The following is a 13,609-nucleotide window of genomic DNA, read 5'->3' as shown; positions in this document are numbered from 1 at the left end:
CTTGCAAAAACAAGCATGAAGGAGTGGAACTCTTTTCAAATGAGCTTACCAAAAAAAGCAAACAGGAACCAAAAAGTGAAGCAATTAAATAGAGGTACACAGATATATAACATGTTTTCACTTATTTTAAGTTATTTTGAAAGATATGAGGATAGAGTATATTACATTGCTGAGTTTCACTCTTAGCCCCTATCCATCACAAACTAATTAAACTTTTGCTGAACTTATTATTGGCCTGATAAACTTAAGCAAACTTGGTCTTGAATCTCCAGAGGTTCCCCATCTCTGGTACAAAAGACAATTTTTTTGAAATACCTAAAACATAAGCAGGGAACTGTTCCTGAAACCTAATCTAAACTTTTTCTAAAATTGTATGTGCATGTCTTGCAAATGCTACCTGAAAACTCAAACTAAAATTTTAGACTCTATTGACAATAAATGTTACAGAAATTGAGATAAAACATTACTTAAATTAGAGTGCTAGTGGCAATGTTTACAAAATACTTTTCAGAAAGCTTCTTTTCACTTTAAGGTAAAATCTTTTTACTTTAAGGTATAATATTACATGTGTCTTTAGGCTGGGCGCAGTGGCTCACGCCTGTAATCCCAGCACTTTAGGAGGCCGAGGCAGGTGGATTGCTTGAACCCAGGGATTCAAGACCAGCCTGAGCAACATGGTGAAATCTCATCTCTATAAAAAATACAAAAATTAGTTGGGCATTGCAGCACACCTATAGTCCCAGCTACTCGGGAGGTTGAGGTGAGCGAGCTCTTGAGCCGGGAGGGTCGAGGCTGCAGTAAGCTGTGATCCTACCACTGCACTCTAGCCCAAGTGACAGAGACTCTATCTCGAAAAAAAAAAAAAAAATGTGTCTTTAAGGTAATGAAACTGATTTTCAGCTGAGATCCTTAATTTATAGCCACATCTCACATGTTATATTTATTTCAATTTGATCCTCTAGTGATGAGTGCAAGTGAACCATTTTAGAAAAGAGTCTACATATATTAAACATAACAGAACTGTAAAAATAGAACTTGAGAAAATCTTTGTGTATTAAAATTAATATAACTTTTAAAAATAGAACTTCACAAAGTCCTTTCACATCTGTTGTTAGTTAATAATGGGGACGTGGAGAGAAAGCTAGATTTGAAAGTCATGCTGAGATTAAGTGGACATGGTTTGGTGACTAGTATTAATATGTGAGAGTACTGGAGATGGCTCTCAGGATCTACATCTGTAGTAGGGTGAACTCTGAGCAAGACAGGAACTAGAGGAAGTCTATCAGATTTGTGAAGGATGGAAATGAGTTCAGTTTTGACAGCTTGAGTTTTCAATGCCTCCAGAACATTTATATCCAGGTGGAATGAATGTCTAGCAGCCAGTTGGATGCATAGGTCTGGAACACAGAAGAAATACCATGGATTGTTTTATATATAATCTACGTAATAATCATTTATATTTATAAAATACATTATATAATAAATTACATAAATCACTTACTAAATTATTATTATTATTTTTTATTATACTTTAGGTTTTATGGTACATGTGCGCAATGTGCAGGTAAGTTACATATGTATACATGTGCCATGCTGGTGCGCTGCATCCACTAACTCATCATCTAGCATTAGGTATATCTCCCAGTGCTATCCCTCCCCCCCTCCCCCCACCCCACAACAGTCCCCGAAGTGTGATGTTCCCCTTCCTGTGTCCATGTGTTCTCATTGTTCAATTCCCACCTATGAGTGAGAATATGCGGTGTTTGGTTTTTTGTTCTTGTGATAGTTTACTGAGAATGATGATTTCCAATTTCATCCATGTCCCTACAAAGGACATGAACTCATCATTTTTTATGGCTGCATAGTATTCCATGGTGTATATGTGCCACATTTTCTTAATCCAGTCTATCATTGTTGGACATTTGGGTTGGTTCCAAGTCTTTGCTATTGTGAATAATGCCACAATAAACATACGTGTGCATGTGTCTTTATAGCAGCATGATTTATAGTCCTTTGGGTATATACCCAGTAATGGGATGGCTGGGTCGAATGGAATTTCTAGTTCTAGATCCCTGAGGAATCACCACACTGACTTCCACAAGGGTTGAACTAGTTTACAGTCCCACCAACAGTGGAAAAGTGTTCCTATTTCTCCACATCCTCTCCAGCACCTGTTGTTTCCTGACTTTTTAATGATTGCCATTCTAACTGGTGTGAGATGGTATCTCATTGTGGTTTTGATTTGCATTTCTCTGATGGCCAGTGATGGTGAGCATTTTTTCATGTGTTTTTTGGCTGCATAAATGTCTTCTTTTGAGAAGTGTCTGTTCATGTCCTTCGCCCACTTTTTGATGGGGTTGTTTGTTTTTTTCTTGTAAATTTGTTTGAGTTCATTGTAGATTCCGGATATTAGCCCTTTGTCAGATGAGTAGGTTGCGAAAATTTTCTCCCATTTTGTAGGTTGCCTGTTCACTCTGATGGTAGTTTCCTTTGCTGTGCAGAAGCTCTTTAGTTTAATTAGATCCCATTTGTCAATTCTGGCTTTTGTTGCCATTGCTTGTGGTGTTTTAGACATGAAGTCCTTGCCCATGCCTATGTCCTGAATGGTAATGCCTAGGTTTTCTTCTAGGGTTTTTATGGTTTTAGGTCTAACATTTAAGTCTTTAATCCATCTCGAATTGATTTTTGTATAAGGTGTAAGGAAGGGATCCAGTTTCAGCTTTCTACATGTGGCTAGCCAGTTTTCCCAGCACCATTTATTAAATAGGGAATCCTTTCCCCATTGCTTGTTTTTCTCAGGTTTGTCAAAGATCAGATAGTTGTGGATATGTGGCATTATTTCTGACGGCTCTGTTCTGTTCCATTGATCTATATCTCTGTTTTGGTACCAGTACCATGCTGTTTTGGTTACTGTAGCCTTGTAGTATAGTTTGAAGTCAGGTAGTGTGATGCCTCCAGCTTTGTTCTTTTGGCTTAGGATTGACTTGGCGATGCAGGCTCTTTTTTGGTTCCATATGAACTTTAAAGTAGTTTTTTCCAATTCTGTGAAGAAAGTCATTGGTAGCTTGATGGGGATGGCGTTGAATCTGTAAATTACCTTGGGAAGGATGGCCATTTTCACGATATTGATTCTTCCTACCCATGAGCATGGAATGTTCTTCCATTTGTTTGTATCCTCTTTTATTTCCTTGAGCAGTGGTTTGTAGTTCTCCTTGAAGAGGTCCTTCACATCCCTTGTAAGTTGGATTCCTAGGTATTTTATTCTCTTTGAAGCAATTGTGAATGGGAGTTCACTCATGATTTGGCTCTCTGTTTGTCTGTTATTGATGTATAAGAATGCTTGTGATTTTTGTACATTGATTTTGTATCCTAAGACTTTGCTGAAGTTGCTTATCAGCTTAAGGAGATTTTGGGCTGAGACAATGGGGTTTTCTAGATATACAATCATGTCATCTGCAAACAGGAACAATTTGACTTCCTCTTTTCCTAATTGAATACCCTTTATTTCCTTCTCCTGCCTAATTGCCCTGGCCAGAACTTCCAACACTATGTTGAATAGAAGTGGTGAGAGAGGGCATCTCTGTCCTGTGCCAGTTTTCAAAGGGAATGCTTCCAGTTTTTGCCCATTCAGTATGATATTGGCTGTGGGTTTCTCATAGATAGCTCTTATTATTTTGAGATACGTCCCATCAATACCTAATTTATTGAGAGTTTTTAGCATGAAGGGTTGTTGAATTTTGTCAAAGGCCTTTTCTGCATCTATTGAGATAATCGTGGTTTTTGTCTTTGGTTCTGTTTATATGCTGGATTACATTTATTGATTTGCGTATATTGAACCAGCCTTGCATCCCAGGGATGAAGCCCACTTGATCATGGTGGATAAGCTTTTTGATGTGCTGCTGGATTCGGTTTGCCAGTATTTTATTGAGGATTTTTGCATCAATGTTCATCAAGGATATTGGTCTAAAATTCTCTTTTTTTGTTGTGTCTCTGCCAGGCTTTGGTATCAGGATGATGCTGGCCTCATAAAATGAGTTAGGGAGGATTCCCTCTTTTTCTATTGATTGGAATAGTTTCAGAAGGAATGGTACCAGTTCCTCCTTGTACCTCTGGTAGAATTCGGCTGTGAACCCATCTGGTCCTGGACTTTTTTTGGTTGGTAAGCTATTGATTATTGCCACAATTTCAGCTCCTGTTATTGGTCTATTCAGAGATTCAACTTCTTCCTGGTTTAGTCTTGGGAGGGTGTATGTGTTGAGGAATTTATCCATTTCTTCTAGATTTTCTAGTTTATTTGCGTAGAGGTGTTTGTAATATTCTCTGATGGTAGTTTGTATTTCTGTGGGATTGGTGGTGATATCCCCTTTATCATTTTTTATTGCATCTATTTGATTCTTCTCTCTTTTTTTCTTTATTAATCTTGCTAGCAGTCTATCAATTTTGTTGATCCTTTCAAAAAACCAGCTCCTGGATTCATTAATTTTTTGAAGGGTTTTTTGTGTCTCTATTTCCTTCAGTTCTGCTCTGATTTTAGTTATTTCTTGCCTTCTGCTAGCTTTTGAATGTGTTTGCTCTTGCTTTTCAAGTTCTTTTAATTGTGATGTTAGGGTGTCAATTTTGGATCTTTCCTGCTTTCTCTTGTGGGCATTTAGTGCTATAAATTTCCCTCTACACACTGCTTTGAATGCATCCCAGAGATTCTGGTATGTTGTGTCTTGGTTCTCGTTGGTTTCAAAGAACATCTTTATTTCTGCCTTCATTTCGTTATGTACCCAGTAGTCATTCAGGAGCAGATTGTTCAGTTTCCATGCAATTGAGCGGTTTTGAGTGAGATTCTTAATCCTGAGTTCTAGCTTGATTGCACTGTGATCTGAGAGGTAGTTTGTTATAATTTCTGTTCTTTTACATTTATTGAGGAGAGCTTTACTTCCAAGTATGTGGTCAATTTTGGAATAGGTGTGGTGTGGTGCTGAAAAAAATGTATATTCTGTTGATTTGGGGTGGAGAGTTCTGTAGATGTCTATTAGGTCCGCTTGGTGCAGAGCTGAGTTCAATTCCTGGGTATCCTTGTTGACTTTCTGTCTCGTTGATCTGTCTAATGTTGACAGTGGGGTGTTAAAGTCTCCCATTATTAATGTGTGGGAGTCTAAGTCTCTTTGTAGGTCACTCAGGACTTGCTTTATTAATCTGGGTGCTCCTGTATTGGGTGCATATATATTTAGGATATTTTTTTTAAATCACTTATTATTAGGGCTCATATTGTGTACATCATGGCCTTAGAGGGCTCCTAGTATCTTCCACAGAAGCTCCCAATGAAATGATCATCTCTAGGTTACAGGATACCTTGAATAGAGACTGCTTCATCCATAACCAAAAGGGTTTTGTTTGTATTGATTCTACAGCTTGCAGCTTCTGATAGATAGATTAGATAGATAGATAGATAGATAGATAGATCAATATATACTTGTTTAACTAAGCTTCCTGTAGTCATTTTCTTTTCTCTCCTCTGAGTTGCCATTTGAAATGTCCTATAAAAATAGGAATGATGTCCCAATTTTCTGAATAAACCTCTTCTTAAGGGAATTTTCCATTGCTCCTATTAGGTATTTATTGCTGTATAACAAATTGCAAAACTCAGTGATTAAAATAACACATATTGTTTCACAGATTTCGTAGGTCAAGGATCTAGGTCCTCTGCTTCAGTCTCTCTCACAATGCTGCTATCAAGGTGTTGGCTACGGTGTTGATCTCATCTGAAAGCTCAACTTCCTAGCTCAGACAGTATTTGTTGGCATTTAGTTTCTCATCGGATTGACAGTCTCAGTTCCTCACTAGCTGTTGGCTAGAGACTATCCTTAGATCCTTGCCATATGTGCTCTCCTAAATGGCAACTTGTTTTTTCAAAGACTGCAAGCCCAAAATGTAATAAAGTCTGCTAACAATACAGAAGTTACAATCTTTTGTAACCTAATCACAGAAAGATAGTCTATCAGCTTTGCCTTATTCTATTGACTAGAACAGGTCAGTAGGTCTAGTCCACATTCCAGAGAAGAGGATCACACAAGGGCCTGGATATCAGGAGGTGAGATCGCTGAGGCCATCTTAGAAGTCTGCCTACCATATAACTAACATTTACCAATCTACAAGATCAAGACAAAAAGAGGCATTTTTTTATGGAGTTATGTGATGTTATGCATGTCTGGGCCCTTTAACTTGCTGGTTTCTCAGTGAAAGATAACTAATCATTAAAGCTGGTGTGCTGTATGTACTCTGGAAGGTCAGGAAATACATATGGGCTACAAAAATATATATATGAAATATAAAGTATATTTCTGTCTAAGGTTTCTTGGAAACTCTAGTTGAGGCTTTTACAAATGTGCTTTTTAGCATCATTCTTCCAAAAGTACCTTTTAAAATGATTCTCAAGGCTTCACAATATACATATTTTTACAAATACTTATTTCCCAACATCTGTAAAAGTGTAAATCTTAGAGTATTTTATGCTGAACTTACAAATTTGGTACTGAAGACAAGTATTTCTTGCAGTCTGCCAAATTTCTGCCACATTGGAAAACACACAGATGATTGTTTAACATTCTGTGTCATCAGACAGGAATTATATTTCACATCTTTTTTTTTTTTTTTTGAGACAGAGTCTTGCTCTGTTGTCAGGCTGGAGTACAGTGGCATGATCTCAGCTCACTGCAACCTCTGCCTCCCGGGTTCAAGCATTTCTCCTGCCTCAGCCTCCTGAGCAGCTGGGACTACCTGGCAATACAGGTGGGTGCCACCATAACCGGCCAATTTTTGTATTTTTAATAGAGACGGGGTTTCACCATGTTGGCCAGATGGTCTCGATCTGCTGCCCTCGTGATCCATCCGCCTCGGCCTCCCAAAGTGCTGGGATTTCAGGCGTGAGCCACTGCACCCGGCCTATATTTCACATCTTAATGAGAAAATACTTTCTCTTAACTTGTTGCATCAAAAAAATAATTAGTAATTCGGCTGGGCACAGTGGCTCACACCTGTAATCCCAGCACTTTGGGAGGCCGAGGCAGGTGGATCATGAGGTCAGGAGTTCAAGACCAGCCTGGCCAATATGGTGAAACCCCGTCTCTACTAAAAACATAAAAAATTAGCCTGGTGTGATGGCGCGCACCTGTTCTCCCAGCTACTTGGGAGACTGAGGCAGGATAATCACTTGAACCCAGGAGGCAGAAGTTGCAGTGAGCCGAGATCGTGCCACTGCACTCCAGCCTGGGCGAGAGAGTGAGACTCTGTCTCAAAAAAAAAAAAAAGAAGAAAAAGAAAAATTAGTAATTCAAACCACTGTAACTACCAGCAGTCACAGAGACATTTTCAATTCCATGAACAGTGGAATCCAAAATAAATTTTCAGAATGTAATTTTATCATTAAACAAAATTCTTATAGGCCAGGCGCGGTGGCTCATGCCTGTAATCCCAGCACTTTGGGAGGCCGAGGTGGGTGGATCACAAGGTCAGGAGATCGAGACCATCCTGGCTAACACGGTGAAACTCCGTCTCTACTAAAAATACAAAAAATTAGCTGGGCGTGGTGGCGGGCGCCTGTAGTCCCAGCTATTCGGGAGGCTGAGGCAGGAGAATGGCGTGAACCCAGGAGGCGGAGTTTGCAGTGAGCCAAGATGGCGCCACTGCACTCCAGCCCGGGTGACAGTGTGAGACTCCGTTTCAAAAAAAAAAAAAAAACAAAACAAAAAACTTATTGCTAAAAATAGGAGAAAAAAAATCATAATTCTATCACCAAGAAACAACCACTATTAAACATTTTGGTATATATCTACATGTATATCCTTTTAGACATTTAAATATGTTTTATTTAAATGTTATTTAATTTAAATATGTTAAATGTGTTAAATATTACCACAGATGAAATAATACCCCGTTTTATAATGATATATGCAATTGTTCCAAAACAAAGATTTCCAGAGCAACTGATTTTCAATGAGGCATTGCTAAACAAGGCTCCTAGCAAAGTAATGCTAGCGGCAAGTTGACCAAGTGCTACACAGAGCAATGGACCAGCCCTGCATCATTGTTAAAGTTGTTATCCCCAAATGAATGAACTGCAAAACAGATAATTGGGGGGCATCTAATTCGTACCCCTCTAGTAGTGTTTTAGCCATATTACGTTGATCATTCTTTTCTTTCTTTCCTTCCTTCCTTCCTTCCTTTTTTTTTTTTTTTTTTTTGACAGAGTCTCGCTCTGTTGCCCAGGTTGGAGTACAATGGTGCAATCTTGGCTCACTGCAACCTCTGCCTCCCAGATTCAAGCGACTGTCCTGCCTCCAGCCTTCTGAGTAGCTGGGATCACAGCCGCACGCCACCATGACCAGCCACCCTTTGTATTTTTAGTAGAGACGGGGTTTCACCTTGTTGGTCAGGCTGGTCTCAAACTCCTGACCTCATGATCCGCCCGCCTCGGCCTCCCAAAGTGCTGGGATTACAGGCATGAGCCACCATGCCCAGCCATTCTTTTATTTCTTATCCTTCTGTGGCTTTTTGTTCTGTTAGGTACCCCCTCCTTAAACTCCCTCCCCCAGTGTCTGAATCTGAATTATGAGTTTCTGAATCACTGAATTATTGTGCTTCTCAGGACAAATCTTACCTCTGATGATTCTTTCTATACCATCTTTACTAGTTTTTCTTCCCTCTTTTATCCAAACTAGTTGGCATAGCTATTAACCCACTATTTCGCTTTCCTTATTTTCTCCCTCACTACCATTTATGGCCTCATGGTTTAAATAATCAGCTTTATATTGGAGACTATTAAAACCTTTCTCACCTCACACTTAATGTAGGTAAACCAAATTCGTCCACTTCCCCTCAAATTACTCACCATCTCTCCTCTTTCCCCAGTATTGTTCCTTTATCATAGCTAACATCTGGGAATTACCTTCAACTTCTCCCCTCCCTTTATCCTACCCAGTCTCTATTAAATCATGCTTCAAAATATCTCCTAAATTTTTTCATTCCTTTCCACTTTCTTTGCCTTCACTCCAACCCAGGCCAAGATTGCTTTCACAACTGGACTTAAACAGAAATATCCTGAATGGGGTTAGGGCTCCTTTGCCACCATTCCCCCACCTTCCTAGGATACTCTTGTTGTAATGGTCAGGGGGATAAAATGAAAGGAGAACTGGGCTTGAAATCAGGAGGCCAAGAAATTCCCTCTCTGCCACCCCAGGTGTGACCTTGAGCATGTTTCTTTCTTCTTTTGAGCCCTGGGACTATCCTTATCTGCAAAATGGCAATTTGGATTACCCTCATGGGCTCTAAGCTACCTTGCAATTCTAACAATCTTCTGCTCTGACACTTCTTTGCTCAAAGAATGGCAATGACAACCTTTTCTCCACCAGAATCACAGCTGGTACTCAAATGTTTTCCAGTTTGCATTGTCCCTTACATCCAGACTGCTCACTTCACCATATCCCTAATGAGCCCCAGGCTTTCCACTATAAATGTCAGTTCCCTGTACTATTGTTCTTCTTCTGCAATTAAATTACTCATTTTGCAAATATTTATGGAGTAACTATTAATGAACAAGGCACTTTGCTAGGTATCGGAAATAGCGAGGTAAACCACATAATACTTGCCCTCAAAGAATTTACCATCTCATTGGAGATATGGCTAAGTAGCTAACATATAATATTGTATTAAGTGTCATGCTGGAAAAAGTAATACATCTCAGCTGTTTGGGGGGAAGAAAGGGCATTACTTAACAAGATGGGATACCCAGGAAGACTTCGGAAAGGCTGCACTAATTCCAAACTAAGTCTTTAAATCTTAAAAGGAAAAATAAGACTGAAGGAGGTGAGAAAGTGTGTGCTATGCCTACCTTGAAGGGCGGAGAAGAGGGGAATTATTATTTTTTTAATTATTAAGAACAGGGTATACTGAAAAACACTGGAGTGTAGAGGGCAGGTGGCAAGCGGTGAGGTTGGTCATGATGAATAGCCCTCAATGTCACCCTAAGGAATTTGAGGTTTCACCGAGGAAAGGATGGAATACAGGCTGTATTCTGAATCAGATAATTCCTTTCCTGGTCTGTTATTGGGAAAAGGTGGTTGTTGGGCACTGAAACGGTCAAAGCCGATGGCAGGATAATCCGGTAGGGGGAAATGGTGGTCTGCCAAAAATTGTTCCGGCCACTGATTGGTCCACTAAGACAATGCGGTGACAGATGCCTCACGGCCTCTTCAAGCTAACAGGACTCTAGTCGGAGTCGGCCTAGTGACCACCGTCAGTGCCCATCAGTGCCTGGCCGCCGCCTCACAGGGGAAGGACCCATCTGGGAGGGAGCAGCCTGCGACGTCGCGAGATTTCTCGTGAGCGGCGCTTGGACAGCGCGTCTGGTCGCCCAGCAACCGCCTCTGGTCTGCGTAGGGACCCGGCGCCGGTGAAACCGACCAACCTGGAGTTACCGACCGGAATGTCCCGCGAGCGGTGAGCTGCCCGCAGGGAATAAGCGTGGGGACCGAGGAAACCCTAGAACCATGTTTCTCAAACTTGTCTGCCAGTAAGACTTTCTGGGACATTTGTTAAAATGCAGATCCTTGGGCCCTATCTTTAGACATACAGAATTTCCAGAAAAAATAGTCTGGAAGTCTGTGTTTTTAACAAATGGTTAGCTGGCAAGATTGGGAAACAGCTCTAGAGGAGGGAGACACAGGTGGAGGGGTGGTCGCGGGGCTGAGGAAGCAGCCCGGTGGGCGTGGAGCTGAGTTTGAAAGGGTTTTGAAAAGCCTGAGGGCTGGAGCCAGTGATTTAGAGCATCTGGAAGCCACTGAGCCTGTGGCCTAAGTGGAAGTATAGATACTAACAGAATTCAGAAAACGTTGTCCGCTGTCTCTAGTCTGTGGGAATTCCAGTAGATGAAAGCCAAGGGGTCCATTAAAATGGATTCCACCCATGTAAGAAACCTGCACATGTACCCGCCAAACCGAAAAGCTGGAAAACAACAACAACAACACGAACAAGAAAACAAAAAACAACAACAAAAAGCTAACAATAACATGGATTCCTACAGCCTGTAAAGAAGCTCTAAGCTGTTCCCACCGGTGGCCTGGGAGAGAGAGATCTAATAAGAGGAGTCCCAAAGTAACAAGAGATATCTAGAAGGTGGAAAGTAGGCAAAAGCAGTTTCTCAAACTTTAGAACACAATCTCTTTTAAAAGACAACCAAAGACACTTCACAAGTGCTGACATTATTTTTATTATAATGTTCTAAAATATATCCAAATCCACTCTAGGTTCAGTTTAGGCTCCTGAAGCTTTTAATTTTCTAAAACAATAAAAACTACCAATACAGTTTAAATTAATATTGTTTTTAACAAGATGAATGGTGGTGTTTTGATGAAACTAAATTATTTCTTATGGACTGCTACAGTGCAAATTCTTTTGAGTTAACAGTCTATTATTTTGTGTTGTGGGTTGATTCAGTTCTCTCCTTTTCCATATTCAAGCCCCTAGAAAGTTTTCCTATAGCTTGCTGATGAGGTCCATTGACCGTCCCTTGGTTTAATAAATACTTCACTTACATACAAAGTTTACGTCTGTCCTTTTCCAAAATTATCTAAGGTCATTAATTTTTATCTATGTGAACACCAGTTTATACACTGAAATCTATAGACAGAATCCATTTCTAAAGTGAAAGTATTAAGAATATGCCATTTCAAAATATGCTGCTCTGGCATATTGACTATATTTAGTTAAAAGCACTTGAAAAATTGCTGGGCATGGTGGCTCACACTTGTAATCCTAGCACTTTGGGAGGCTGAGGTGGGCGGATCACTTGAGATCAGGAGTTCCAGACCAGCCTGGCCAACATAGCAAAACCCCATCTCTACTAAAAATACAAAAATTAGCCGGACGTAGTGGTGCATGCCTGTAATCCCAGCTGCTCGGGAGACTGAGGCAGAAGAATCACTTGAACCCAGAAGGCAGAGGTTGCAGTGTGCCGAAATCACACCACTGAACTCCAACCTGAGCAACAGACCAAGACTCCATCTCAGGGGGAAAAAAAAAAAAGCACTTGAAAAATGACAGGTAAAAGACGATTGCTCTGACTTTTATTCTATTTTTTGTTGTTTTGTTTTGAGACAGGTTCATGCTCTGTTTCCCAGGCTGAAGTGCAGTGGTGCAATCACAGCTCACCACAGCCTTGACTTCCCGGGCTCAAGCAATCCTCCTGCCTCAACCTCCCAAATAGCTGGGACCACAGGCATGTACCACCATGCCTGGCTCATTTATTTTTTGTAGAGACAGGGGTCTCGCCATGTTGCTCAGGCTGGTCTCGAACTCCTGAGCTCAAGCAATCCTCCCGCCTCAGCCTCCCAAAGTGCTGGGACTACAGCACACCCTGCCTGTTCTTTTTCTTAAAAGCAGGAGAATAAATTTTTATGTGAAAGATTTCCTCCCTATACTAGAAAGTATCATTCTTACCATCAAGGACTGGAAGCTGAAGCCAAGGAAAAGCTGTACAAACAAATGTTTTTACAGGAACCCTTCACCAATCAACTACCCTGGTCCTAGACCAAGCTCCTTTACCTTGTCACATTTTATTTTTTATTTTTTTTTTGGAGATGGAGTTTTGCTCCTGTTGCCCAGTCTGGAGTGCAATGGTGCAATCTTGGCTCACCACAACCTCTGCCTCCCGGGTACAAGCGATTCTCCTGCCTCAGCCTCCCAGGTAGCTGGGATTACAGGCGTATGCCACCATGGCCGGCTAATTTTTTTGTATTTTTAGTAGAGACAGGGTTTCATCATATTGGTCAGGCTGGTCTCAAATGCCTGACCTCAGGTGATCCACCCACCTCGGCCTCCCAAAGTGCTGGGATTACAATCATGAGCCACCGCGCCCGGCCACATTTTCACAGTTTACTATGCTCTTATTTTTTCTTTTTTTCTTTCTTTTTTTTTTTTTTTTGAGACGGAATCTCACTCTGTCGCCCAGGCTGGAGTGTAGTGGTGCGATCTGGGCTCACTGCCACCTCTGCCTCCCAGGTTCAAGTGATTCTTCTGCCTCAGCCTCCTGAGTAGCTGGAATTATAGGCATGTGCCACCACGCCCAGCTAATTTTTGTATTTTTAGTAGAGATGGGGTGTCACCATGTTGTCGAGGCTGGTCTCGAACTCCAGACCTCAAGTGATCTGCCCACCTCGGCCTCCCAAAGTGCTGGGATTACAGGCATGAGCCACCGCACCCGGCCTACTGTCCTTTTTCTAACTTAGTATGCAAGTATACAACTCTGCGTCTTTGGGTCTTCATTTCTTATGAAGGCTCCCATGCCACATTAAACTTGTATTAACTAAATTTGCTTGCTTTTCTCCTCTTGATCTGCTGTATGTCAATTTAATTCTTAGGCTCAGCCACAATTAAAAAAAAAAAAAAACCCTAAGATGGAAGAGGTAAGATTTTGCCTTCCCTACAAAATAGCATGGCCATTCATGAGGTTTCAGGTGATCCAAATTTTCTCTGTTTTAGCCAAAGTTAGAAAACAGAGCCTGAAGTAAAAACTCAAGTGATAGGCTGGGCATGGTGGCTCACACCTGTAATCCCAGCACTTTGA

General features: G+C 40.9%; 1 protein-coding gene across 2 annotated transcripts in view; it reads left to right on the top strand.

Moving 5' to 3' along the window:
* The first annotated feature begins 10,406 nt into the window (after positions 1–10,406).
* PPP1R42 (protein phosphatase 1 regulatory subunit 42) overlaps positions 10,407–13,609 on the top strand; it is a 63,804-nt gene continuing 60,601 nt past the window's right edge. The window contains exon 1 of one of the 2 annotated variants that reach the window (XM_054497575.2): positions 10,407–10,485. In XM_054497575.2, coding sequence (XP_054353550.1) covers positions 10,472–10,485 — 14 coding nt within the window. In that variant the 5' untranslated portion in view covers positions 10,407–10,471. Of the gene's footprint in view, positions 10,559–13,609 lie in introns of both variants that reach the window. The other variant, XM_054497574.2, reaches the window with a different exon arrangement.

The sequence above is a fragment of the Pongo pygmaeus genome, chromosome 7 (genome assembly GCF_028885625.2).
Source record: "Pongo pygmaeus isolate AG05252 chromosome 7, NHGRI_mPonPyg2-v2.0_pri, whole genome shotgun sequence".
In the NCBI taxonomy this organism is placed as follows: domain Eukaryota; kingdom Metazoa; phylum Chordata; class Mammalia; order Primates; family Hominidae; genus Pongo; species Pongo pygmaeus.
Note: the sequence above shows the minus strand (reverse complement) of the source record. Positions and strands in the feature narration are given on the sequence as shown.